The sequence below is a fragment of the Psilocybe cubensis genome, chromosome 8, assembly GCF_017499595.1.
Source record: "Psilocybe cubensis strain MGC-MH-2018 chromosome 8, whole genome shotgun sequence".
Taxonomy (NCBI): domain Eukaryota; kingdom Fungi; phylum Basidiomycota; class Agaricomycetes; order Agaricales; family Agrocybaceae; genus Psilocybe; species Psilocybe cubensis.
Genome location: NC_063006.1, coordinates 2,178,894 through 2,204,765, shown reverse-complemented (window position 1 = coordinate 2,204,765; position 25,872 = coordinate 2,178,894). Strand labels below are relative to the sequence as shown.

At 47.1% G+C, this 25,872-nt stretch overlaps 9 protein-coding genes across 9 annotated transcripts; 6 read left to right on the top strand and 3 right to left on the bottom strand.

Annotated features, from left to right (window-relative positions):
* Positions 1 to 898: 898 nt before the first annotated feature.
* On the top strand, positions 899 to 3,368 carry JR316_0009200 (Uracil permease; the record flags this gene model as incomplete). Its single annotated transcript, XM_047894906.1, has 13 exons — positions 899 to 967; positions 1,017 to 1,081; positions 1,137 to 1,166; positions 1,219 to 1,431; positions 1,485 to 1,570; positions 1,679 to 1,784; positions 1,906 to 2,097; positions 2,177 to 2,390; positions 2,464 to 2,571; positions 2,639 to 2,776; positions 2,839 to 2,942; positions 2,995 to 3,053; positions 3,106 to 3,368. The coding sequence occupies 13 exons, from the start codon at positions 899 to 901 to the stop codon at positions 3,366 to 3,368; spliced, it is 1,647 nt and encodes a 548-aa protein (XP_047746365.1).
* A 1,065-nt stretch (positions 3,369 to 4,433) lies between these two features.
* Positions 4,434 to 6,730, bottom strand: JR316_0009199 (Putative 6-phosphofructo-2-kinase; the record flags this gene model as incomplete). Its single annotated transcript, XM_047894905.1, has 10 exons — positions 4,434 to 4,888; positions 4,955 to 5,372; positions 5,444 to 5,599; positions 5,659 to 5,721; positions 5,785 to 5,805; positions 5,862 to 5,885; positions 5,938 to 6,054; positions 6,119 to 6,186; positions 6,251 to 6,436; positions 6,505 to 6,730. 10 exons carry the CDS (start codon positions 6,728 to 6,730, stop codon positions 4,434 to 4,436), a joined length of 1,734 nt encoding a protein of 577 aa, XP_047746364.1.
* A 373-nt stretch (positions 6,731 to 7,103) lies between these two features.
* JR316_0009198 (mRNA export protein mlo3) lies at positions 7,104 to 8,041 on the bottom strand (the record flags this gene model as incomplete). Its single annotated transcript, XM_047894904.1, has 4 exons — positions 7,104 to 7,296; positions 7,356 to 7,527; positions 7,588 to 7,741; positions 7,802 to 8,041. 4 exons carry the CDS (start codon positions 8,039 to 8,041, stop codon positions 7,104 to 7,106), a joined length of 759 nt encoding a protein of 252 aa, XP_047746363.1.
* Positions 8,042 to 9,714: 1,673 nt separating this feature from the next.
* Positions 9,715 to 11,968, top strand: JR316_0009197 (Bypass of stop codon protein 6; the record flags this gene model as incomplete). The annotated part of the gene is made up of 12 exons (XM_047894903.1): positions 9,715 to 10,203; positions 10,264 to 10,308; positions 10,367 to 10,426; positions 10,497 to 10,613; positions 10,673 to 10,751; positions 10,821 to 10,970; positions 11,033 to 11,188; positions 11,243 to 11,320; positions 11,383 to 11,473; positions 11,529 to 11,580; positions 11,635 to 11,828; positions 11,890 to 11,968. The coding sequence occupies 12 exons, from the start codon at positions 9,715 to 9,717 to the stop codon at positions 11,966 to 11,968; spliced, it is 1,590 nt and encodes a 529-aa protein (XP_047746362.1).
* Positions 11,969 to 13,612: 1,644 nt separating this feature from the next.
* On the top strand, positions 13,613 to 14,167 carry JR316_0009196 (uncharacterized protein; the record flags this gene model as incomplete). The annotated part of the gene is made up of 1 exon (XM_047894902.1): positions 13,613 to 14,167. One exon carries the CDS (start codon positions 13,613 to 13,615, stop codon positions 14,165 to 14,167), a length of 555 nt encoding a protein of 184 aa, XP_047746361.1.
* Positions 14,168 to 14,910: 743 nt separating this feature from the next.
* On the top strand, positions 14,911 to 17,352 carry JR316_0009195 (uncharacterized protein; the record flags this gene model as incomplete). Its single annotated transcript, XM_047894901.1, has 2 exons — positions 14,911 to 16,528; positions 16,577 to 17,352. The coding sequence occupies 2 exons, from the start codon at positions 14,911 to 14,913 to the stop codon at positions 17,350 to 17,352; spliced, it is 2,394 nt and encodes a 797-aa protein (XP_047746360.1).
* Positions 17,353 to 18,059: 707 nt separating this feature from the next.
* On the top strand, positions 18,060 to 18,773 carry JR316_0009194 (uncharacterized protein; the record flags this gene model as incomplete). The annotated part of the gene is made up of 1 exon (XM_047894900.1): positions 18,060 to 18,773. One exon carries the CDS (start codon positions 18,060 to 18,062, stop codon positions 18,771 to 18,773), a length of 714 nt encoding a protein of 237 aa, XP_047746359.1.
* Positions 18,774 to 19,126: 353 nt separating this feature from the next.
* Positions 19,127 to 20,172, top strand: JR316_0009193 (PITH domain-containing protein; the record flags this gene model as incomplete). Its single annotated transcript, XM_047894899.1, has 5 exons — positions 19,127 to 19,350; positions 19,422 to 19,530; positions 19,603 to 19,663; positions 19,715 to 19,902; positions 19,993 to 20,172. The coding sequence occupies 5 exons, from the start codon at positions 19,127 to 19,129 to the stop codon at positions 20,170 to 20,172; spliced, it is 762 nt and encodes a 253-aa protein (XP_047746358.1).
* Positions 20,173 to 20,899: 727 nt separating this feature from the next.
* JR316_0009192 (glutamine--fructose-6-phosphate transaminase (isomerizing)) lies at positions 20,900 to 23,453 on the bottom strand (the record flags this gene model as incomplete). The annotated part of the gene is made up of 7 exons (XM_047894898.1): positions 20,900 to 20,924; positions 21,005 to 21,317; positions 21,387 to 21,448; positions 21,511 to 21,725; positions 21,778 to 22,562; positions 22,619 to 23,264; positions 23,412 to 23,453. The coding sequence occupies 7 exons, from the start codon at positions 23,451 to 23,453 to the stop codon at positions 20,900 to 20,902; spliced, it is 2,088 nt and encodes a 695-aa protein (XP_047746357.1).
* Positions 23,454 to 25,872: the final 2,419 nt, after the last annotated feature.

Genomic DNA, 25,872 nt, shown 5'->3' with positions numbered 1-25,872 from the left:
TGGTCTTACCGTTCTCGAACTCCACTGTTCAAATTCAAGACTCTCCATGGCGTCAAATACGACGCTACTATATGTCAGAACATACCTTGGCCACTGTACGCAGCAGTACCCAGCATAGACCAGCTCTTTCTGGCCATCTCAAAAGCCGGTCGAGAGCCTAAACTTTTCTTCTAGTATCGAAAAACAAGTGGCAGAGTCGTCTCAAGGACTTGGCTTTCTACAGAACAATGTTCTGAGGTACGCTTTCTCCTACGCTGGACATACATTTGGTTACACTTTGACGATTCTCATAGGCCGTAGGGAACAGTTTGGTGGCGGCAATGTCGCTAAATATGGTTCTTATCTTATCACTCTGACGTTCGAGTCCTATTAGGAGACCAATGAGAACCGAACATGATTATCACCTGATGAAGTGATCCCCCAGGACTCTGGACGGTTCGTGGATATGACCAGACCATGATAAGATGGGTACTAAATATTCCTATCGTCATCTGTTTGCAATCTTTACATAGATATCAATTTGCAGATCGCCGTTTGGCATTTGTTGCCTGAAAATTGAATGTGGAGGTCAGGAGAGAATTTAGGAGCCCACTTTATCTTGAACTAGCGGCTAATGGGATGATGGTGGCTTATCTATTGACTATCTGACATTGGATTTCTTGCCATCCTCTCAATAAGACTTAGCGCCTTCGGCGCGGGATGATGTGCTTCGAAGGAGATAAGTGGGGGGCCTTAAGAAGGAGCACGGGTTGGAGCTTCTTTTTTCTCCAGAGGTCTGCCCTGTCCTGTCAACCTTCTCCTGTCCTCATTGCGCGCTGTGTCCCTGCCTGATCTTGTTGGGGTCTTACTTGCCTTAATTCGACGGTTCTATCGTGCTGCAAGCTAGTAGGCACTCAATATGGGAATTCTCGAGAAGCTTGAGGTGCCTCATGCACCTGGGTTGACGTACTCTCAGATGTTTTTGAGTGTCGGTGTGATCTTAATTTTCAGAAATTCTATTCTGATAACCTTCACAGAACAATGATTTGGTTCCGGTACCTCCAGAGGAGAGGAAATGGAAAGCCAGAAATTTTGTATCTTTGTACGTCATAACATTAACCTTCTAATGATCTGCATTGCTTAAGCATGCTCCTCAGCTGGATCGCTGATTCGTTTAATGTTAATACGTGAGTGCCGAATCTCGTAGCAAACGCTAATATTCTGATCCGTGCCCTCCAGTTGGATGATTGTTTCATCGATGGTTCAGTTAAAGCTGTCCTGGTGGCAAGCCTGGCTATGCGTATGGCTCGGCTACGGCATCGTTGCGCCTTTCATTGTGTTAAACGCCCGGCCTGGTGCAATCTTCCATGTCACGTTCCCTGTCGTTGCCCGCACGAGCTTTGGATTATATGGGAGTTTGTGGTGTACATTCAACCGCGGTGTCATGGCCTGGTCAGCGCCATATTTTTGTGCCGCCTTTTTATGGCAACTTACTTCCAGCGCAGTATCTGGTACGGTGTCCAGGCGAGTATCGGTGGAGACTGCGTCAAAGTGATGCTCCGGGCAATGTGGCCTAGTGTGAACGATATTCGTGAGTTTTCTTTCTGCACCCCATCGCATTTGCTCTTCGGTACACGATGCACCATTCTCACGAAACGTCGATGAAACCTTGTTTCTGTATTATGCTTGTCATATCTAGCCAACCACCTGCCTGCATCTTCTGGAACGACGACACGCGACTTTATGTGTTTTTTCCTGTTCTGGTTGATTTCATTGCCTGCTATTTGGTTCCCAATTCATCAAATGTGAGCACCCTCTTTCTTGCCTGTTGTCAACGATCACAGCCTGCCGGTCATGTTATCGCAGCACTATTTCTCGCTTAAATCTGTCAAACCGTTTCGCTTATTTATAAAACTTAATTTCCAGCCGCCACTTGTTCACTCTCAAATCGATTGTTACACCGATTGCAGGCATCACTTTCTTCATTTGGTGTATCGTGAAGGCGAAGGGCGTCGGTCCTATTATCTCTCGTCCTTCTGAAATCCATGGCTCGGAGCTGGGATGGGCGATGGTCGTCAGTCTCATGTCGTGCATCAGCAACATGGCTACTCTTGTCACGTGGGTATTACTTTCCTTCACATTCTTTTTAAGTTCCTTCATGGGGTATAATGTATTGACATCGGTGTACGGATGACAGCAATGCTCCCGATTTTGCGTCTCGTGCCACTACTCCATCGGCAGCGCTCTGGCCTCAGTTCTTTTCTGTGCCAATCTCGTTCTCGGTGGTCAGTTTCCTCGGAATTATCGTCAGTTCCTCCTCCGAGAACATTTATGGTGAAGCCATTTGGTCGCCCATTGACCTTCTTGGGAAATTTTTGGATGATGGTCCGTCCAGCGCAACACGCTTTGGTGTATGTTTCTTTTGAATTAATGCTCCGCTTAATTACTCAATGTTAACTTTAAATGATGCTTATTTTGTGTTAGGTCTGGTTCATCTCTTTTGCATTCATTATTGCGCAGTTGGGAACCAATATCTCTGCTAATTCGATCAGTGCTGGATGTGATTTGACATCTCTCTTGCCCCGTTTCATTGTAAGCAATATCAAAGCCTCGAGGTTTATTAGTTTTGACGAGAAGTTTTTTGGCGCCTGCTAAATAGAATATCCGCCGTGGTGGATACATCGCTGCTATTGTTGGACTTTGCATGCTTCCATGGAATCTTCTAAAGAGCAGCAGCAGCTTTACCTCGTACCTCTCTGCGTACTCTGTCTTCCTGAGCTCTATTGCTGGTGTCATGGTATGTGGATGGCCTCATCGTTCGTTCATCCCTTTCAGCTGACTGGACAACTATTTACAAAGATCACGGAATACTACGTGATCCGCCGTGGCCATTACAATGTCGCGGACCTCTACGACGCGCATAAGGGTGGATGGTATAAATATACCTATGGAATTAACTTCCGGTACAAACACTCGCAACCCATATGCTCGTTTTGTGTGCTAATCGCTTTGTAGTGCTTATGCAGCATATATCGCTGGCATTCTCATCAACGTCGTTGGCTTCGCCGGTGCTAGTAAGTGCTTTGACGTTATAAATCACGCTGGTAACTCATGGTCTGCGTATAGCCGGCAGAACCGTACCTTTGGCAGCTACACGGATCTACCAGATGTCCTTCTTCACAGGCTTTGGCGTGTCAGCGCTGATTTATATCATCCTCAACAAAATTTTCCCTGTGCCAGGGGTGTACACGAAATTCGAAGAAATTGACGTTTCCGGCATGGTATACGACGAACACAGTCCGGAACATGACTCTAGACAAAATGATTCCGAACACGACACTGCAAGTGCGAGCGAAATCGACTCGAAAGATAGTAAAAGCAAGATTTGATTGCAGTTATTATGTACTTGTATATTTAGATATCGTTACGAAGTAGCTATGATTTTGCTTTCCTGTATGACTTGTAATTTCCTTAATGATTGAATTTTTTTTTCTACTTGAGTAAATGAACAACCATGGGAGCAGGAATTCGAATTTACTGGACTTTGAGGACCCACTGCCCAGCAATAATTGAAATATTTACATTGAAGGTTTCACATTATACATTGTAAGTTCGATGTATAAAGGGATAGGACTATCCAAGAATTGAGAAATTTGCACAGAAGGCAGTGCAGTCCACATTCGACGTTACCTGAAATTGCAAGGAAGACCCCTGTTTGTCATTCTAAACACTCGAAACTATGATTTGATTTTTAGCTATTGTTAACAACTATCCGAATAGTCAAATATTTCTTCAACTGGGTTTGTTGGAGGGTCAACGCGAACTCTATGACCATCGGATGCGAAGCGCATCCGAAGGCCAGAAGCGTACAGGTAAGCGCTTGGTCCATCGTACTGCCTGTATGCGGACGCGGAACCGAGTTGCACGAAGGTGCTCTGGCCATCTGTGCTTACGGATGAACGGATCTCCAGCACCGATGCTTGGGTGATACTGGGCATGGGCGCTTGGTCCATGGGTACTGCTAGAAATTTCGGTACCGAGTGTGTGGGTCCCAATTTTTTTTTTTGATCGCTCGCGCGCTACATGATCATTTGGCCCTTCGGGATGAGACAGAGTAAGCGGCACCGAGATGTTGTCGATTGGGGTTAGTATCGATTTAGGTTGTTGTGGGTCCACTGACAGAGTAGTACGGGGATGTCGGGGATCCTGAATACATTTCAAAGGTCATTTCACTGCGTCAAGTAGAATGTGATTCAGTCTAGAAAATACATCACCAAAATAACGATGGCATCAAGCACGTCAATGCAAATGCCTTACAAAAACATTGGTTCACAAAGCATAGAACAGGTGGTATGCAAATCTGTTACTCACATGGCACATTTTGTATAGGTTTAGTGTGTACAAATAGGTTTGGTTTGCTATTATTCATAACAGAGATTCAACGCAAAAAAAAATTACGCTCCTAGATCTAACCGCACGACGTTAATCGTCGGCGTGTCTGGCACAAATGCCTTCTTCTCAACTACGGGCGTCTTGTCCACGTCGACACCTCCATTCTGCGCACCGGCCGCAAGCTCGTGCCCGTGTGCCTCCTCTACCGCGACCTTGCGCTTCCCCTTGGTACTCTCCGCGTAATTCTCATAAAAGTTGTTCGCGTCCTTACCGATATCGTGGTCGCCCTCCCCGCGGCGCCCTGGGCCGTCCCAGAAGTGGAACGCATGACTGTGCACGCCGTATGAGGCCGGCACGACTTCGAGCAGGTCGCCGCGCGCAATCTCGATGGCGGGAATTTCGGACGCGGGCAGCCCGATGAGGTACGCGAGCAGGCAGCGGATGACGGACGCGTGTCCAATGATGAGGAGATCTTCTTGTTCCCGCTCCAGCTCAATTAGTATAGGCTCTATTCTAACTGAAGAAATTTTGATGTTTAATACGTTAGCGGATGAATGACGGAGGCGAGGGTGACGAAGCATACCACTTAGATCGTGATAACTCTCTGCTCTTGGAGCTCTGTATGAATAGGGGTCTTTCGTGAATCTATCCCAATCCTCAGGATAATACTTCTTCGCCTGCTCAGGGCTCAGACCATCCCAAATCCCGGGATTGATCTCGAGCATCTGCGGCTTCTCGACAATCTTGATCTGAGAAGGCAAAGGTGGTGATTTCTTCACTGGAGCAGTAGTAGGCATCGGTGGTCCTCGGGAGAGAGGTTCGGATGGAAGGATCGAGTCGGGCGAGGTGGATAGGAGCTCTGGAGATTCTTTGAGCGTTTCAATAGTATCCACAGGAATGTGCGGCGGAATGGAAGACTGAGAAAGTTGAGAAGACGAGGAGGTCGAGGCGACGAAAGGCCATGCGGTGTGGTGTGCGCGTCTCCGTGTCGAGGTCCAGATCTATACCATCATGGCAAAGTGAGCAAAGCAGACATGCAGGACTCTCAGTCGTAGAGAGAGAGGAAACTGACCACTAATTTCCTCTCCGAAGGATCAATTCCTCTCTGTTCGAGGCTCTTTGCGCGTCGTTCGAGAACGAAGTCCTTAAGTCTTTCCGCGTACTCCCATCCAGCGGGCGAAAGGTCGGAGTCAGCTTTGTATGAATGTTCAATTAGAGATTGGCCAGACTAATAAATATCATGGTCAACTCAGATTGTTAGATACAGTAGTTGGCTAAGGAACTGACTCGTGCAAAGTAAATGGTACGGAATCTGTTGTGGATGTTCATGAGGAAGAAAACGATGCGCGACTACGAGAGATCGGAATTAGGTCATTGTCTTGTAATGTGTCTTGACGAGGAGAGGGTACGCACTTGAAGATATCCTTGGATGTCCTATAAAATCATTGGAAGAGTAAATAAGGTGGTTCATATGGCTTTAGGCATCTTACATTTAAGATGATCTTCTCTCCGACCTAAAATATATCATTTAGAGGATTGAAATTAGATAAGAAATGAGCTACTAACGTTGATAATCTTGATGTATGGCCAAGTGCGCTCTTCAACTGTCTCGTAGTATTCCTCGTGCCCGCGAATTCGTGTGTAGTAATCTTGGACAGCGAGATCTGGGTCCCAGCCTTTGTACTGGATAATGTGAATGCTTTACGGTAAGAAATATAAGCCGGAGATAGAAAGAAGGTCGACAGACATCTGGAGATGATATCTTCACATTCCGGATATTCGTCTCGATGATTTCCTTATTATCGCACAACGATTCTGCGACATGCGCCTCCCACCATGAATAAAGCAAAAAACTCAGATAGATATGGGCAGAACGCACCGAGCAATACAACGTGTATGCCTGCTTTGTCGAATTTCTCCGCAAGAGCATGACGCGCCGCTCTAGTGCCGTTATTCGCGTCGTAGATAACAACCTGTCCTCCGCTTTCAAAGTAATCCCAAATCAGCTTCTCGCACCCATTCTGAACCTTCTTCCTCAGCGCGTCCGTCTCAGGACTCTTCTCACCTGTATCATACCAACCTATCAGAAAGCAAATCTGGGAATTGGGACCGTGTATGCAAAAGATGACGCACCGTGCGTGAAGTAGTCGGGGGGCAGCTTCTGTGCGCCGCCAAGCGTCTTGCGTCGGTAGTCGCCCAGAGAGACGACCTGGGTTTTGACGCCCATCCAACGCAGGTACCGCTCGAGCGCGCGCGATATGTGGGTCTTTCCTCTTGCTGGAAGTCCGATGGTGATAACCAGGATCTTACCTGCGTGAAACAGGAGCCCAGAGGCGGTGGTGTAGAGAGGGGCGACCATCTATGATCCCTGGTAGTCGTGTAGGTTCTGCCTTCTGAATGTGTTGTAGAGGTTGTATGTCAGATATTCTACAGGAAATGGTGTGCAGGGAAGCGACGATGGCTGTCCGCGATTAAGAGATACGGAAGCCGTGCATGCAATAATCAAGACTCGAGGTCGTGCCGTAAGAGTGCGGGGTGAAGAAGATAATTACATAAGCTGAGATAAGATAAACCCAGTAGGGGCACTATACAGTTGAGCACAAACGTGGATATGAAAGTCAAGTATTGTACAAATGAAGAGTCAGCAATGGAATGAAGAAGAAAACACAAAATAACCCATATAATCCAGTCACGAAGACATAGCACAGCGAAGAGAGAAGGAACAGCGGCAGTTATTCCTCAAACCCTGGAGCGGCAGCTCGGTAATCCTCCATTTCTTTGTCGAGGTCATCCACCGTCACTACTCGCTTTTTCAACCGTTTGGGGCCTTTCTTCGTTTTCAACTTCCGTGGTGGTATCGGGATTGCTTTTGCGCTAGCTGCCTGGGCAATTGGAGGATTTGCCTTCTTGGTGGGACGCGGTCCGCTATAAAACGAAACCTTAGCATACAGTAAACCAAGCTGAGAAGGGATATAGTAGCATACGATGGGATAGACGCGGTGGTTTTCGGGTGTGAAGCAGCAGTGCCGTTCAGTTGGGCTTGCTGGACTGGAGAAGGGGGAGAAAGCCGATCAATGAGAGAGGGTGGAGAAGGTTTTGCCGCAGCTTGTGTTAGGTGCGAGCCATCTGTCAGGATCTCAATCCTGATAGGGCGACCTTGAGAATAATACATGATTTCAATAATGAGCATAGTCACGTCGAAGCACAGAAACTCACGTCCATCCACGAACTTCCCGTCGTATTTTGCACGAGCGACCATAGCATCTCCTGGACGCTGGAACGCGACTACAGCCATGCCTTTCGACCTCCCCTGAGAGTTGTACACCAGAAATGACTCTTTGAGAGGCCCCACAGTTATCCGGAAAAGCTCCTGAATAGCACGACCTTCATCAAGTTGGTTGGACTAGACTTGCAGTGACCGGGCGCCTACCTCGACCTCTTTTTCCCCGACATCAACCGGAAGCATGCTAATGAAGATTCTGCTCCCCGTTTCCGTCACAGACTTGGCTCTTGCTGGTCCACCGTTTATACCGTGTCCAGAAACGCTGGCTGCGTTTGCTTTCCAGGCCGGCGCTGTATGCCCGGCGCGATTCCCCAAAACTTGACGCTTGGGCGTGTGGTAAGATGCAACGCGACCGTTTTTGAAGCGCTCATCTTGGGCTGCCAACATTGTACTTGTAGGCTTAGAAGAGAGATCTGGAGGCGAATGTGGTGAGGACAAAGAACAAGGTTTCTATTTCATGTCGTCTGGTCACAGTAATTCCTTCATGGAAGCCGATGATAAACAAATGGCAACAATGAACTAGAATTGCTCGCGCGTCGGCAGACATGCTTCGTTTACAACCATTAGGTCAATGCAAAAAGTCCCAATATAATTGCTGCGACATCTTACACACATTCCGCCATTCAGGCTATATTGCATTTGAGACTGGCTAAAGGTAATGTTGCGATGCCGTGGTTCCAACCTACCAATCAAGCCCTGAGGGATTGGACAGATCGCCAAATCTCCCTCGTATCCATGTTCCACAGTTCAAAGGTGCGCATATATTCTCTAAAAGTTCCCCAATGCCCATGTTAAAATTTTGGCAGGAATAAATTGGCAATGACACAACGACAAACATCCATACATGACATTGAAATCCAACTGTAACAGAGACCTTTGAAGCGGAAATGATGGATTCGAGCACGAAGCCTTAAAATACAATGGCGTCACAAGGACTGTAAGGGGAGAGCGGGACGAATAACTGGTGATTGTCTTCTATTATGGTGTGATCCTCACTCAAACCGATGTTAACCATTCGTGACGAAAGAGGGAGGCAGCCTCAACAAGTTCAACTATAGAATGTTTATACTATGATCCACACGATGTTTGAACATGGATAATTATCCTTTCATGCAACATTTTTGGACATCTTGCTTGCTCCGTTTTACAAAAACGCGGCAGCGGTGCTCTACACGTCCCTCCTGGGAGAGGAGGCTCATTCTCTGAATAACTAGATGGTAGATCTCCCTTATCGGTTTCATACTCGGTCCTATATTCCCGTTTCGTTAAATCGCATGCAGCACACACCTCCCTAAATACTCATAGAATGTATTTGGCTACTCCCCGCCATTGGCGACCCTGGCGGTGGTGCGATAGATGCTATACCCAGCCTGCTGGCGCCGAAGCGTGGGTATAAAGCGTTGTTACCTTGTGAGTATTCTCATTTGTCATTTCCCTCAACCATTAAGTGTTACATTGACATAAACGTTCACAGTGCTTCGTTCTTAGGTAGACAGCAGGCCGATGCCGTCCGCATATCTTATCTCCTACGTACCTGCCAATGAGATTCTACTGGCTTCTCCTGGCTTTTGTTACGTCGCAGGTTGCAAGGTTGAAGGTCCGAACCAATCAGAACTCCTCGCAGATAACATACAACGGTCGAAAATTTTTCATGAAAGAAGTAACCAGTGCCATCATATCGGGAAAACGGCGCCGATGCCGCCCCTTCTGTATAACAGAGACATGGACATGTTGTGCTTGCGGCTTCTTCTAGGTTACTTATGGTGCAAAATAGGGCTTTCTGTCGGCCGTAACGTCGTCACGCGTAACCATTGGTTGAGTTGATATCTCCTTATCTGCGGCAGAGAGAAGTTAATGTCCACTTCAGATATCTTCCGGTTTCTCGTAAAAAGACTCGAAGTTCCCTGCAGGGAACGTAAACTTTCGCGACATGATTTTTTTCTGCTATCCCATGTCACTCAAAAAAATCCTACGGGGCACGAAGCTTAAACGCTTTTAGTGACTTTAAAGAACAAGACTGTCGATACCTGCTTTCGTCACCCACTTCCTAGAATTTGACAATGTCAAATATGTGTATAGAATCTACACATGAAAAGCGGACTTCTCCTCCCATGTGCCCTGGAACTCATCCTTCACCCCAAAATAGTGTCGATTCCACTGTCCCCGACTGCGACATCGTTCAAAACCTTGACGGGATCTCCGAACAAAAAGACGTAGAAGTTGGGTTATATCTTCCATCTCTCAGTCCGACTTTTGTCGACATAACAGAACTCTCAACTGCGGGCACCGAGTCTGAGAAAACCCTCACTGAAGCTTCCGAGTACACCTTGCAGAATTCCAGTGCCACTGGATCCGTCGAAAACGCTCATTATGCGTCCATCTACGACCTCCCTCCATTAGATTCTATAACGACGACAGGGAAGCTTTCAAAAATTCAAAAACGCAATGGCATGTTACAGTTTGCATCATTGTGCTATTGTATCTGGTTAGCAGGCTGGAACGATGGCACGACGGGGCCGCTCCTCCCCAGGCTGCAGGAGCATTACAATGTAAGTAGTCTCTCTTATGATAAAATGCTTTTTCTGATAGCTACCATTTGCTGGTAACAGGTAGGATTTTCGGTTGTGTCCATGATATTTGTTGGAGGCTGTTTCGTGAGCACTCTTGTTTCTATCTATTTGAATGCCTGTGTGAATTATCTCTGGGAAACAGGGATTCATAACTGGAGCTGCGCTGAACATTTGGCTTAACGACCGTCTGGGTCTCGGAAAGGTATTCCTTTCACTTATGCCATGGTTTATGATAAAGTTTCGTGGTCCTAATTAGATTTGAATCAATCCAGATACTTGTTCTGGGCTCATGTTGTCAACTTCTTGGCTACGCTATCATCGCTCCTGCCCCTCCGTTTCCTCTCTTAATATGCGCCTATTTCATTGTTGGCTTTGGTATGTCTTTTCAGGTTAGACGGTCTTACAGGTTATAGTGCACAGCTTTAACTTACTGCCATGTCGATTATAGAACGCTCAAGCTAATGGATTTGTCGGAAGCTTGGATAAGAACATGACAACCAAACTCGGAGTGATGCATGGCTCCTATGGTGGGCGTAAATACTTCAGTTTCTGAGAACCACGGCTAAATAATATGCGTCTGCTTTTCTGCTCTTTAGGACTGGGGGCGCTTACTTCACCATTTGCTTCTACGTATTTTTCAAGATTCCCAGATCACAGATGGGCTTACCAGTTCATTTTCTCCGCGGTATTTGCTACGATAAACGTTATTGCTGTGATCCTTGTTTTCAGGTTTCGGAGACAGGAAGGTAATGCTATCTCTTGAATACCAACTGAAGAAAAACAGTGGCCCTGACGTTCTCTTTACTAGAGGTACTTTTAGACGCTGGCCAAAAGTCTCCCACAAATTCCGAGTGCAATCCACAGCGACATGGAAATACGTACAGGCAGATTTTTACCTTGAAATGTGTTCCCCTTCTTGCTGCCTTTGCTGTGATATACATTGGAGTTGAAGTCACTTTTGGAGGTAAACGCAAACAGTGAACTAGTTATAACTGAAACACTAAATCACTTTCTAAAGGTTGGAGTGTAACGTTTGTCATTCATGAACGTGGAGGGGGACCAAGCTCTGGTTATATCTCGTCCGGATTTTTTGGTGGTATGTTTCTGCATCTTCTTGGTCTACCGTGACACTTATGCAAACACGCGTTCCCTTTGAAGGTCTAACGCTGGGCAGAGTTGGTTTGATGTGGCTCAACAAAATGGTCGGAGAGCATCGTGTGATTATTCTATACTCTTTAATTGCTATTGGGTAAGAGGTCACTAGGTTGATATGAATTATCTGTTCTAAATGGCTTTCGAATAAGCCTCGACCTGACAGTTTGGCTCGTCCCATCGATCTACGAAAACGCTGTGGCAGTATGCATACACTCACTTGGCTACAAATTCGTATCTGACTTTTGCATCTTTCAGGTTTCTCTCATTGGTCTCGTTCTCGGCCCCATGTTTCCCGTATTCGTGTCGCATATGACCCATATTCTTCCCCCCCATCTCCTCACGGCATGCATAGGGATCATCACGGGTATCGGTGTCGCAGGATCCGCCGCGTTACCTTTCATCACAGGTGTTCTGGCTTCAAAGTTTGGAATTGGTGCTTTGCAACCCCTGTGAGTCTCTGTCAAAGACTTTAGTGGTATAGGCATAGTTGGGACTGATTTATCCTTGTAGGATGATATCTATGATGGTAGTTATGGTTCTTCTATGGATATGTGTGCCCACCAGCGTTCGGCGGATGGAATCGGTGTGAACACATGTATTTTGGCGCTTCGAAATCATAGATACTAGAAGAGAATTTGGGTCAAAGGATTAATTCTCGGCGGCTCAGCTTAAACAATCTCCCTCGTTTTGTACGTATCCATTGTAGAATTTCTTTCATAGATATTGATTACACATTATAAATGCAAACAAGATTTTACCGCATTGAAACTAGAAAGAAATTCACAAAATGGAGTGATACTTGATAACTGGAAAATTCACTCCGTATACAGAGGACCATTTATCTCGCCCGGTACTGGGACTAAAGTCAACTCTAGGACACAACCAGAAGATTTACGCTATGGGCGAAGACAATCTCGCTATTGGCCCTTGAACACGATCGCGTGTAGTGATGGGCCATCGCGAGGCTGTTTAGTCGAGTCGGGGCCTCAAACCCAACTCCTCCTCACCTTTGATAGAGAAGAAAACTTCAATGAACATATCTCTCAGCTAACGCTATCTCGATAATCCATGTTCAAGACCCCGATAAAGGAAGTCTTCAATTCTTTCAGGATTTCTGTTTAAGAAGGCGTGCCCCCGAGCAATCACAGCGATGATCGCAACCTTTGTGTCATTGTAGCGAACCACTACAGGCCTCTCTGGGAGGCTCAGGACATTGAAGAGTTTAAGCAAGCTTTTGACGATTGCGTGGAATGTAAGCTTTTAGCGTTAAGCCGTTGTTCGACGCTTCTACGCAGGCACTAACCAACATACAAACCTGTTGTAGGCCATTTCCTTGCGTTTCATGCTACAAATAAACTCCACCGCTACATTAGCGGGAGATCCCTCATGATATGCAAGACATACAGCAGCGAGAATTTCAAGGCCATTGAATCGAAATCGATTGGAGTAAAAAAGTCACAAGTCTTCGGCATTCTTTTTGACTAGGACATAGCCGTTTCTCGAGGCTCAGATAGCAGACCCGCGAGGGACAATCTCTCACGTAACAACTTCATTGCAGACAACTTACCTTTTATGGTTCGCCATCTTCTCCTAATGCCAAAGGAAAGAAACCAATACCAAACGCTGTACCCCACAACTCCAACGTTCCATTTGTGCCGCCACGACCAGTCGAGTCGTTTTTCTACATCCTCATTTGGGCAGCGACGTGTTATGATCTAAGTGCCCACAAGGATTTAAAGCTGCCCAACTCTTCTCAGCTCATAGATTGGTCGGATACTAAAAACTTAGCGAGGGCAAGGCAAGCAAAAGAATTAGGTGAAGTGCTAATGATATCCGAGTCAATTCTCTCCGATTACAATACTATATCTGTGGAATACTGTGGGACTGGTTCCCTGAGACAGGCGTGAAGTCTGAACGTCCCCTTGTGGGAAACAATGGACGCAATCACGCGAATTGATGCATGACAGGAGTCATTGAGGTTGTCTTTTTACTAACATCACTTCTCTAGAGCATCCATCGAGCAGCATTGTCTGCCCGAGCGGGTACATCACATTTGGAACCATATTTCACTTGCTACATCCATATCCGTCCAACAACCCAGTGAGCACGGCCTTTGCTCAGTCACGGTTATAACACTGGGTAGCACCACTCATTGTTCCCGAAGCCATTTCGTGGGATCTCCAGGGCACTCATCGCAGTACCTCGAGCTCGCGGAGTTCTCAACGACTTTGATATGACCGTCATTCTAGGTTCCGATGGCAAACCTACAACACCTTCCACCGGAGATCACCACATCACAGGCACTCTACCCTTCATGGCTGGTGATCTTCTTAAGACACCGGAAGATAGAGCGACATTCCAATTGACATACCCTACAATTCCGACGTACCATTTGTACCGCCACGACCTCGAGTCGTTTTTCTACATCCTCGTTTGGGCAGCCACATGTTATGATTTAAAAACCGGCCGCAGGTTGTCCCTTCCCCCGAACTCGCCGCTGATAGACTGGTCGGATACCGCAAAACTGACGAGAGCTATGCTAATGAAGGCATTAACAATCAGGCTCATGGACCAATTGGAAAACGATATCCGCGCAGAGTGGAAAGGCCTTTGGGCGGACTGGATTGAGCCACTCTTTCTTTTATTTGAGGAAGGGCTGCGATGCAGCGCAGCTGCTCGGAGACGCGGCAATATAGATGATTTCACGACCGGCGGGGGACTTTTGACTTTTGAAAAATTCATGGCGACTATTAAAGTCACACCCCGAAACTTCGATACCAAGAAGTGATAGCCCTCTGTGTTTTCTCTTCTTTGTTTAATACCAAGTTCAGTAGCTTTGTCGATGCATATTATGCATGTCGTTTGTATGTAAATTGTGTGCCCCACGCTGATTTCGCCGTCGTCACAAGAACTCAAGTGTCTCGAAGTTTATATTTGAAAACATATACAGCTCTTTTGGTCTGAAGTAGCGATGTACCGACCGCACCTACGTGCCTAACAAGGCTACAAGTTTGAGAGGGAATGAGTTCAAATTTGTGGTTGATTCCAAGTCCGACCATCCTCCCTCGCTCGTAGGAAAGATGGACACGATCACGGGAATTGATGGGGTCGCGTGTTTTGCTAATTACTCTTGCCCGTCAGTGTCTTCTCAAACCATTCCCTCCCTAAAGCATCCATCGAGCTGCATTGTCTGCCCAAGACATCACATTTGGAACCATCTTTCACTTGGGATATCTATATCATATCTGTCCAACAATCCAGTAAGCACGGTCTTCGCTCGGTGGTTGTGATGCGTGGCACCACTCATACGTGGCACCACCTATTGTTGACCCAATTAGACACAGTTAGTTGATAACCCATCTATAAAAGCGAGAGCTTTTTCAGCGATTCACAATGACCCCCTCTTTCGAAAGCCACTCCCAATTCACATCCTCTTCATCCAGTTATTGGTACAGCACTTCATCTGGTAAACCCACCTGAGACACATTGCCCCGTACCCTCTGAGCTCACCCCTCTCCAGATTCTTGTTCAATGTCTGGTCATACTCCCATGAAGATCAAGTCGGCCAGTTCCGATATAAAAATCAATGCCGACGACATGAGGGACATCCTCAAATCGGACCTTGATGACCACGTCCTCAACAACGTCTCCGTGGCCCATTTTGTCGAGCACGTCTGGGGCCTAGAGCCTGCAAAGGTTTCGGAAATTCTTGATATGCAATTTCAGCTGCCAGACGACCTCCTGAAAGAATATCTGCATATTCTCAGCAATAAGCGGGAGCCCGCACTTCACAAGCCATTTCGCGGTATCTCTAGAGCACTTCTCAAGAGTGTTTGTGATCAATTCAACCTTCCGCACACTGTGCTCCAAACCTACTTCTGGGATGGAAATGGCACAACATATGTCTCTCGTGAATCTCGTGTCAAATCCACGAAGACATCGAGCCGCAACGCCCAAACAAAGGGCGTGAAAACGAAGAAGGGTTCCCATCATGGCATGCTCAAGCCTGACCTCCTGGAGGTATGCATACCGGTGGATAACGACAACAATCCTTTGAATCCCGACAATGAAGACTCTATCAAACATGTAGAGGTACCAACATGGGGTCTTGCTCGTGCCCCGGTCGAATTTAAGAAGGGTAGGAAGACGGTCACCCCCAAGCTTGACACCGTTCACGAAGGCAAAGAGACGGGCACAGGGTCTGGTGTAGGTACCGAGGTGTCTTCGCTCAATACTGCCGGGACGGGCAACTCGTCTGGTTTCACTCAGGACAGCGGAGAATCTAGAAACAAGCGACCGGGCAGTCCAACCCTGTCAAAGGAACATAGCGACGCGAAAAAACAACGTACCACCCGGAACATCCCATTACATGAATTACAACTCGCTAATTATGCGCTCGAGTGTCTTTCTGCCGGAAATCGACACTACGTGACTGGTATTTTTATCAACGGCGTCACCTTTAGACTCTGGTATTATGATCGCTCGGGCGCGATGCGTACCGTCTCTCATGACTTTTCTCAACCATCTGGCATGGCCAATCTTGCAGCTTCCCTGTTTGCTCTTAGTCAGAGCAACATGAAGCAGGCTGGATTTGACCCTTATATCTATCACCTGGCTGGAAAGCTTGATGAGCCCATTCAGACTTCCACTGTCGTTCCCTTGACCACGCCGTTGCCTCAGATGGAAAATGTCTGCTACAAATTTACCAAGGGCAACAAGGAACATGTGTTTGCTATACACAATTCTATCTCTCGCTACAGAGGTATTAACGGTCGCGGCACCGTGGCCGCAGATGTGCGCCATGGACTCATAGGAAAGACGTTCTCTCATAATCTATATGTCCTCAAGATGAGTTGGCAGTTTCCAATTCGTCAGCATGAAGGCGAGATCATCAGTCATCTTCGCACAGTGCTTCCCAACTGCTGGCATGATCACCTTCCCGACCCTGTATTCTATACGAAGATTACAGCAGAAGAACTTGCCATGCCAAAGTACAATGTCTACAATGCAATGAAGGACTCAGCCAACCCCCCTAGCAATCACAGTGACGACCGCAACCTTCATGTCATTGCAACAAACCGCTACAAACACCTTTGGGAAGCCACTGACATTGACGAGTTCAAGCAGGCTTATATCGACTGCGTGGAATGTAAGTTTTTCTGTGACATTTCAACAAATTTTAATTGATATCTCATAGGCCATTACCATGCCTTTCAAACTGGCAATGTTCTTCACCGTGATATCAGCGAGAATAACCTCATGATATATCTACCTGGCAAGACAGACAAGCTGGAAGAACAAGATGTTGCCGATAATGCGGAAATTGCTACCAAAAAGATAGCCTCTAGTCCAGCGACCGAGTCAAAGTCTGTTGAAATCACGGAACCTCGAGCTCGCGGAGTTCTCAACGACTTCGATATGGCAGTTATTCTAGGTTCCGATGGCAAACCTACAACACCTTCCACCGGAGATCACCACATCACAGGCACTATACCCTTCATGGCTGGTGATCTTCTCATGACACCGGAACAAAGAGCAAAATTCCAATTGAAATACCCTACAATTCCGACGTATCATTTGTACCGCCACGACCTCGAGTCGTTTTTCTACATCCTCGTTTGGGCAGCCACACGTTATGATTTAAAAAAGGGCTGCAGGTTGCACCTTCTCCCGGGCTCGCCGCTGATAGGGTGGTCAAATACCCCAAACGTGCTCAACCCTGTGCAAATAAAGGCATTAACAATTCCGCTCATGGAAGAATTGGAAACAGGTATCCTCGCAGAGTGGAAAGGCCTTTGGGCGGACTGGATTGAGCCACTCTTTCTTTTATTTGAGGAAGGGCTGCGATGCAGCGCAGCTGCTCGGAGACGCGGCAATATAGATGATTTCACGACCGGCGGGGGACTTTTGACTTTTGAAAAATTCATGGCGACTATTAAAGTCACACCCCGAAACTTCGATACCAAGAAGTGATAGCCCTCTGTGTTTTCTCTTCTTTGTTTAATACCAAGTTCAGTAGCTTTGTCGATGCATATTATGCATGTCGTTTGTATGTAAATTGTGTGCCCCACGCTGATTTCGCCGTCGTCATGAATACAGCTTGCACAAGAACTCAAGTGTCTCGAAGTTTATATTTGAAAACATATACAACTCTTTTGGTCATAAGTAGCTATGTACCGACCGCGCCTACGTGCCTACAAGGCTACAAGTTTGAGAGGGAATGAGTTCAAATTTGTGGTTGATTCCAAGTCCTCCCTCGCTCGTAGCTATAGGAAAGATGGACACGATCACGGGAATTGATGGGTGGCGCGTTTTGCTAATTACACTCGCCCTTCATTGTCTTTTCAAACCATCCTCCCTATAGCATCCATCGAGCAGCATTGTCTGCCCAACCAGATCCATCACATTTGGGACCATCTTTCACTTGGGATATCCATATCCGTCCAACAATCCAGTAAGCACGGCCTTCGCTCGGTGGTTGTAACAGTCATTGTTGATCCAATTAGACACGTTTGGTTTATATAACCATCTATAAAAGCAAGAGCTTTTTCAGCGATAATTCAAAATGAACCCCTGTTTCGAGAGTCACTCCCAATCCTCATCCTCTGCATGCGGTTATTGGTACAGCAATATTTCATCTGGTAAATGTCCTTCACCGTGATATCAGCGAGAATAACCTCATGATATATCTACCTGGCAAGACAGACAAGCTGGAAGAACAAGATGTTGCCGATAATGTGGAAATTGCTACAAAAAAGATAGCCTCTGGTCCAGCGACCGAGTCGAAGTCTGTTGAAATCACAGAACCTCGAGTTCGCGGAGTTCTCAACGACTTCGATATGGCCGTCGTTCTAGGTCCCGATGGCAAACCTACAACACCTTCCACCGGAGATCACCACATCACAGGCACTCTACCCTTCATGGCTGGTGATCTTCTCATGACACCGGAAGATAGAGCGAAATTCCAATTGAAATACCCTACAATTCCGACGTATCATTTGTACCGCCACGACCTCGAGTCGTTTTTCTACATCCTCGTTTGGGCAGCCACACGTTATGATTTAAAAAAGGGCTGCAGGTTGCGCCTTCTCCCGGGCTCGCCGCTGATAGGGTGGTCAAATACCCCAAACGTGCTCAACACTGTGCAAATAAAGGCATTAACAATTCCGCTCATGGACCGATTGGAAAACGGTATCCTCGCAGAGTGGAAAGGCCTTTGGGTGGACTGGATTCAGCCACTCTTTCTCTTGTTCATGGAAGGACTACGATTCAGCCAAGCTGCTCAGACACACGGCAACATAGATGATTTCACGACCGGCGGGGGACTTTTGACTTTTGAAAAATTCATGGCAACTATTAAAGTCACACCCCGAAACTTCGATACCAAGAAGTGATAGCCCTCTGTGTTTTCTCTTCTTTGTCGAATATAAATTTCAGTAGCTTTATCTTGAATGTAAATTATGTGTGTCGTTTGTATGAAAATTGTGCTCCTCACCCTTACTTTGCCTGGAAATGAATACAATTTCAATGCACCAGAACTCGAATTCATAACACAAAATATATGAGTTTCCCTTCGCCAGAACCGGTACTTATTCTGCCAATCTTGCCTAGGGTTGACCGGTTGATCGACTCTAATATAATGCATTCCCCCGCATTTGTGACAATTTTTCCTTTTGCTGGAAACTCTTATATAACTCACAGATATTTACATTGTTATCTTTTCCGAAACCCAATCCAACCGCATGTCATGAATTATGGTTTCTACCGAAAGCGAAAGCAGATGATGCGAGGCGAGGTAAGTTTGGCTCAAAAAAGGAAATCACTCATCATCTCCACCGGTCAGTCCGTTCCAAACTTGCTTACTACCACCACAATGGCTTCAAACGAATCAGAAACCGCGAACAACTCCCTATCTTCTGACCTGGCTGGAACTGACGCGTCTAATTTGTTTCGGGTCATCGACAGAGACAAGTGAGCCATTCGCAACCTAGCTGCAAAAAAAGTTCAGGGCAATCCTCATCGTGTTGTGCTATCGAGTCAAGCGTACACGGCCTTAACCTCACCGTTCCTGAGGATGCAAAGGAAGTCATCAAACCATGGGATGAACGAGAGGAGACGACAAAGTTCATCGAGTCCAATGTAGACGATCAGGTGTGTATCTCATCGGCTTCAACCCAGTCGTCTGATCCAATCTTACTGCTACATTGCTACATAACCATCCAGCTTATCATCCACATTCCATTCACCCAAAATGTACGCATAAAATCGGTGCTCATCAAGCTTGGTATGTTTCAAGTCATTGACATACACGAAGTACAACGCTCAACTGATCAAGGCAGGGGTGAGGTGACGCCGCGTCACCTGCGCATCTACACCAACCACAACCACATCGTCGACTTTGCCGACACCGAGAACACCAAGCCCCAGCTCAACATCAGCCTGTTGGAGGGAGAGACGCGTGTCGTCGAGTACCCACTGCGCGTTGCGTCCTTCGTCAGCGTGCATTCACTATCGCTCTTCTTCGTAAGTCTGTCCCATGTTCCTGTGCAGTGCGCACGCTACCCCGGGTTTGGAGTTTCGTTCACGCAATCTAATGATGATGAATCCACACAGAGCGACTCGATAGGCGGCGACGTCTCCCGATTATACTACCTCGGCTTCAAAGGCGACATGCGCTCCGTCAAGCGCGAAGCAAACTCCCGTCTTGAGGTTCCCGCGCCCAACGCAGCAGACGCCCCGCTCACAGAACGCGCATCGCATAAAGCATCGGGAATGCAGACGACGGCGCGGTAGTCTTTCTTTATTGCTTTCTTTCATCTGCTGGTCAACGAAGATCATGTAACATCTAGATGCTACTTACTTTTCGTCTTTTAGTCTGTCACATAAAATCGAAATCGTTTATATCGCATTTGGTAGCATTCTGGCAGACCAGAGCGGCGAGAAAGGTTCTTCACCCAGTCAAGCAATGCGCGCTCACAAATCCAATGGTAATTTGCCTTCGCCACCTAATATGAGCGAAAGAGCAAATAACACTTCAACTTGAACATAACATCACCATCCATGATTCAATATTCAATCACCATCCTTCCAGTTCACAAACTGCACAAAAAACGAGTCATGAAAACCGATCAAACTATTTGTGTATTAAAAAAGGGGTAAAGGGTAAAGAAAATAACCCAAAGAGAGAGAAACAGAAAAATAAGGGTCCATAAAAGTACAACTGTAATTATGTCTTTTTTTGAATTCGTCATTCATCCAGGAGGGGTTCGATCTGAGAATGGGAGGGAGGAAAGGAGGGAAGGGGCGGGGGGACGTGATGTTCATGGTGTTGGTAATATGTCCATGGTGGTGCTTAACAAACGAGAGTTCTGAATGTCCTTGGTTCCGAGACGTGTGATCGGTTCGACAAAAGAGAGAGAGAGAGAGAAGTAAAAGTCTAAAAAGGTCCTAAACTGTCCCAGTGTATTTTCAACTTCATTACCACCAACCAACTCGTAATTTTCCATTCACAGCCAACTCTTTACTCGACAGTCACAGATTTTGCCCTAAAAAGTTGAAAAGCAGAAAAATAAGTCAGCACAACATATTCCTACCAAGAAACATAATATATGTATTCAGCACGCACAAGTTACGAGGGAAATCAACATCGCATCCATTCTTGACCGCCAAATGGTAGCTCAGAATCTGGAGCGGGATGATGTTCAAAAGGCCCTGCAAGCAATCCACGGTCTTGGGCACCCGGATAGTCTTCACACCGGCAGCAATACCCTCGTCACCCTCGTTGCACAGCACAATGGGTTGGGCCTTGCGTGCTGTGATCTGGGCAAACGCCGATTGTACCTTGGGGTAAAGCGAGTCTTGTGTCATGATGATGATCACGGGCATGTTTTCGTCAACGAGGGCGAGGGGACCGTGTTTCAGCTCGCCGGCAAGGATACCTGAATGGATGAAGATTATGATTAGCTCATTGACGCATCCCAATCGCATCAAGCTAAATGTATGCGCACCTTCCGAGTGCATGTAGCTGATTTCCTTGATCTTCAGGGCACCCTCGAGGCAGGTAGCATATCTGAAAGGCAAATCGTGACAGTTCAGGGGAAACGTCCCTCAAGGTTGATTAAAAGCACGCACTGATACCCTCTGCCCATGAGCAAGAGACTCTTGTTCTGGGCAACAGTGGCAGCGAGCTGCTGCAATGCGCCGTCAAGCTCAAGGACCTTCTTGATCTGACCAGGAAGAGCGTGGAGTCCGTCAATGATCTGGTTCCTGCGCTCAGTGAAGGAGATGCGATCCTCAGAGAGTTGGAGAGCGATCATCAAGAGGGCGACGTATTGAGAAGTGTAGGCCTACAAAATAAAGCATTAGTACAGATAACCATGAACAAAGAAAAATTCAAACCTTGGTAGAAGCAACACCGACTTCAGGTCCAGCGTTGATGTGGACACCACAGTGGGTCTCACGAGACAAAGTCGAGCCGACAGTGTTAACGACACCAACGCACAGGGCACCCCTGTCAACGCAGTATCTCAACGCAAGGATAGTATCCGCAGTCTCTCCGCTCTGGCTCAGGAACACCACGACATCGTCCCTGAAAATGGGAGTCTTGCGGTCCAAAAAGTCACTTGCAAGCTCAACGCTGACCGGGATTTCGGTAAGCTCCTCGAAGATAGCGCGGGTGGCCAAGCACGAGTGATAACTCGTTCCGCACGCAATGAACACCATACGCCTGCAGCGGCGCATGATGGGCAGATATGCGCGGAGTCCACCGAGGGTGATCTTGTTGGCATCAAAGTTGACACGACCACGCATTGTGTTGACCACGGACTCGGGCTGTTCATAGATCTCCTTCTGCATGAAGGTGTCGAATTTGCCTTTCATAATAGCAGCGATCTCGAGCTCGAGGGTCTCGATGGTACGGGTAGCGGCGATTTGGCTAGGGGTCTGGTCGCCATCCTCCTTGCGCCTCATGCGGTGGATGTGGAGTTCACCCTCGGCAATGTGGGCAATGTCATCATCTTCGAGGTAGAGGACGCGCTTGGTGTGCTCGACAATGGCAGCAGCGTCGGAGGCGATGAAGAATTCGATGGGTTGAGGGAGACCATCCTCGGACATGAATGCGCGACTCTGAGTGCGCAAAACCTTGGGGTTGGCATGAGGTACGGCGAGGAGAGAGTTGGTTTGCACTGTCAAAGATTTAAATTAGCACGCATATATGCCGAAAAAAAACCCGATGACGCACTTGATTCAATGTTCTCACTCTTGTCTTGACCAGCGAATTCAACATCAACGAAATCGACCTTCAGTTTCTTGTCGGTCTTAACACCGATCAAGAGGGGGGAACCGCGGCGAGCAGTTACCACCTCATTGGGGTAGTGACGCGACTTGAAGACGAAGGCAAAGGAACCCTCCAATTCCTTCAAGACAGCCTTGATCAGACCAGTGAAGGTCAGTTCCTTGTCGCTGTGCGAATCGTAAACGTATTTAGTGAGAATGGCGACTGCCTCGGTGTCGGTCTCGGTTTCGAATTTGTAGCCACGCTTTTGCAGAACAAGGCGCAGCTCAGCGCTGTTGGTAACGATGCCGTTGTGCACAACGACGAAATCAGAGTTGGGATCTGAGCGGACAGGGTGGCAGTTTCTCTCAGAGGGGATACCGTGGGTGGCCCATCGAGTGTGGGCAATAGAGACTTGAGAAATGAAGGTCTTGTTCATGTTCGTGTCGGAGGCAGCGATTTTCTTGCGGAGACCGGCGACCTTGCCGACTTCCTTGAAGTAGATGACATCTCCAGCCTTGTCACTGTCGATACAGAGACCAGCGGAGTCGTATCCACGGTATTCCTGGCGGGCGAGACCAGCTGCGAGGACCTCAAGAACCTCCTTGCGGCTCTAGACACAGGAGTGAGATGTCAGCAAATTGACAAGATAATCGATCTCATTGCGGTGGAGCGACAGCGGCAGGACGACAACCACGAGGTTTCCCGCCCAATGCCAACCACCGCCATGGACGAAAAGAAAGAAAAAAAGGATGCTGACCTTTTCCTTCAAGTAGCTGCAGTATCCAAAGATTCCACACATGTTGAGATTGGGAGGGGCGGGATGAGACTATGGAGCTCGTTAGACGCAGCGAGGACGAGGAAGAGACGCTGGAATACGATACCTAAAAGCGATTTAGAGGAGGGGAAGGAAAAAGACGCGTTGGTAAAGAAAAGAGAGGGATGGTTGTTGTGCAAGTTCAAGTTTTAGCACGACCTTGATATTGGATTTTAGGGGCCGCAAGCATGAACAAATAAAGCCGCCCTTCATCGCCTCCGATGTCTCTCTCTTGAACTGTACCGCCTCTTGTTGGAAATCCACTGGACTACCGGCTATTGAGCGCTCTGGCTGTACCTCCTGCACATATCCCGCAGACAATCAACTTCGATGCGCCCATGCTCTCTTCTCACCCCCGCTGGAGTCCAAACAGCGCTTCATCGTTTTTCACCATCCATAATCCGCAAAAATATCTCTGAAAAGCACGCTAGAAACAGCATAGTGTTTTATTTTTTAATATCTCTCCTGAGGCTGCCACCGATCACATTGACGAAAATTTTCTGGAAGAGTTGATTCATAACGGTGTCCATTAACACACCTCCGTGTCCGCACCCACACGGAAGTATATGCTCCTCAGCCTATTGGCGTCTCACTCTGCAGGCCATGGGATCAGCCTCCTTGTTCAAAGCTGACTCGGACAAGGAACATACATGAACCACACATAGGAGGCTTGTTTTGCTCTGCTAGGGTTAGAGTCGCGCCAAGAACTTTTCCGATTCTCGTCCGTGTCGTCATACCACCGTGGCACTGATAATCCCAAGACGGCATATGGCTCACCGCTCGGGCCAAAGGTCATATTAACCACCAGCAACCAGACTACGTGCGCTCCGGACCTCGATAAACGTCATGGATCATTTTTGGGTGTCCAACTCTATCCACCGACGGTGCACCTTGCCCGGACTTCCAATTAAAATTGACTCACGCACGCGATTCCACGCGTCGAGAGAAGCGCATCAAAGCCGCCGACACCGCTTTATGCGCATTGGCGCCTTGGGGACTTGTGGACATGTTGCCCATTACGAGCATGCGCCTATTTATACCCCTATCTGGGAGTAACAGAGTTAAATCGCCGTCTTGTAAAACATCTGTTGGCAATTCTCAGCATCGTCTCGGTGGGCTTCATAATGCACAGTTCCTCTGAACGAAGGAAAGCGACACCTCTGTTGATATATATGCCTTATCGGGTTCTACGGAAAAAGACTGGGTAAAGTCCGTTATTTAACCCATTCTACGCCCCAATGTATATTTTTGTAGCTCGCTTGCGCCGGGGTATGCCTTAATCAAGTCGAAATTCAACTGGAAACGGTATCCATAGTGGACACACAACAGTTTTACCCACACCATCAACCCACACCAGGCAACTTTTTACTCTGTGTGAAACTTCTTGCGTCAGTGACTTGGTAACCACCACGAATGCATAGCTCAGTTCGGGGGCGCAGTTTGCGAAACGAAAGAATTTCCTTTCAAACTTGGGGTCAGCAGTCCGGGGGGTAAAATTCCGTCTTCAAAACCTCAATCGAGCTGAAGAGAACATCAAGTAAGATCTTATTATCTTTTACAAAGCTGCATGATTTTTCTGATAAATTACGGATCAACTCATGATTGGATTGTAATGCCCATTTTTTTGCATCCAGATAGAAATAGAGAAATCAATGCTCTGCTCCGTAGGCGGAAAATATTAAAAATAATAAACTGAGATCTAACCTTCACTAGTCATTCCTTGATTGCAAGGCTATCTTCTATCATCGATGATCCGAGGAACGTTGCAGGAAGTGTAGATTCTGTTATAAAATACCATTGTCAACATCGACGCACATGGAAAGCATGTCGACGATGTGGATTAACTTTCGAGCTCGTATCTCATGAGTTTATATTGTATACAGATAAAGTATGTGTTATAACATGTAAAGTGACATTCACAACTCTGATGTACAGGATAAGCCAAGATCCGAAGAGGCACATGCACTGAGAAAGATATCTAAAAAAATGGACTGAGTATTCTCGTTTTCTACTGACAATACTATCGAACAACCCCGTCGGTAATTTCCAACTTGACGTTCTGCAGTTCTAAGGCTATCACAACCTTGGCAGCGCCACCTGAGATTTTCATATCCCTCATTCAGTCAGAGTATTCGCAGTGCTTTCAGATAAGAGAGTGGGCGCTAGATCCGTGGATGAAGGAAATCAAGTGAAATGGAGAGAAAGACATTGAGATAAAGTCTCGCGTTCAGTCCGACTCTCAGAGGTTTCTAAATTCGGAAGCAGGGGTGCGTGGGAGTCTAGATCACACACGTGCGCGATGGACCCGGCCACATTTGAGCCGTCGGATCGTTCCGAGTAGCCATCATTCTCGTTAGTCGGCTCGGCTCAAAGGCCAACATTTCTCCTCAACGTCAAACTCTCA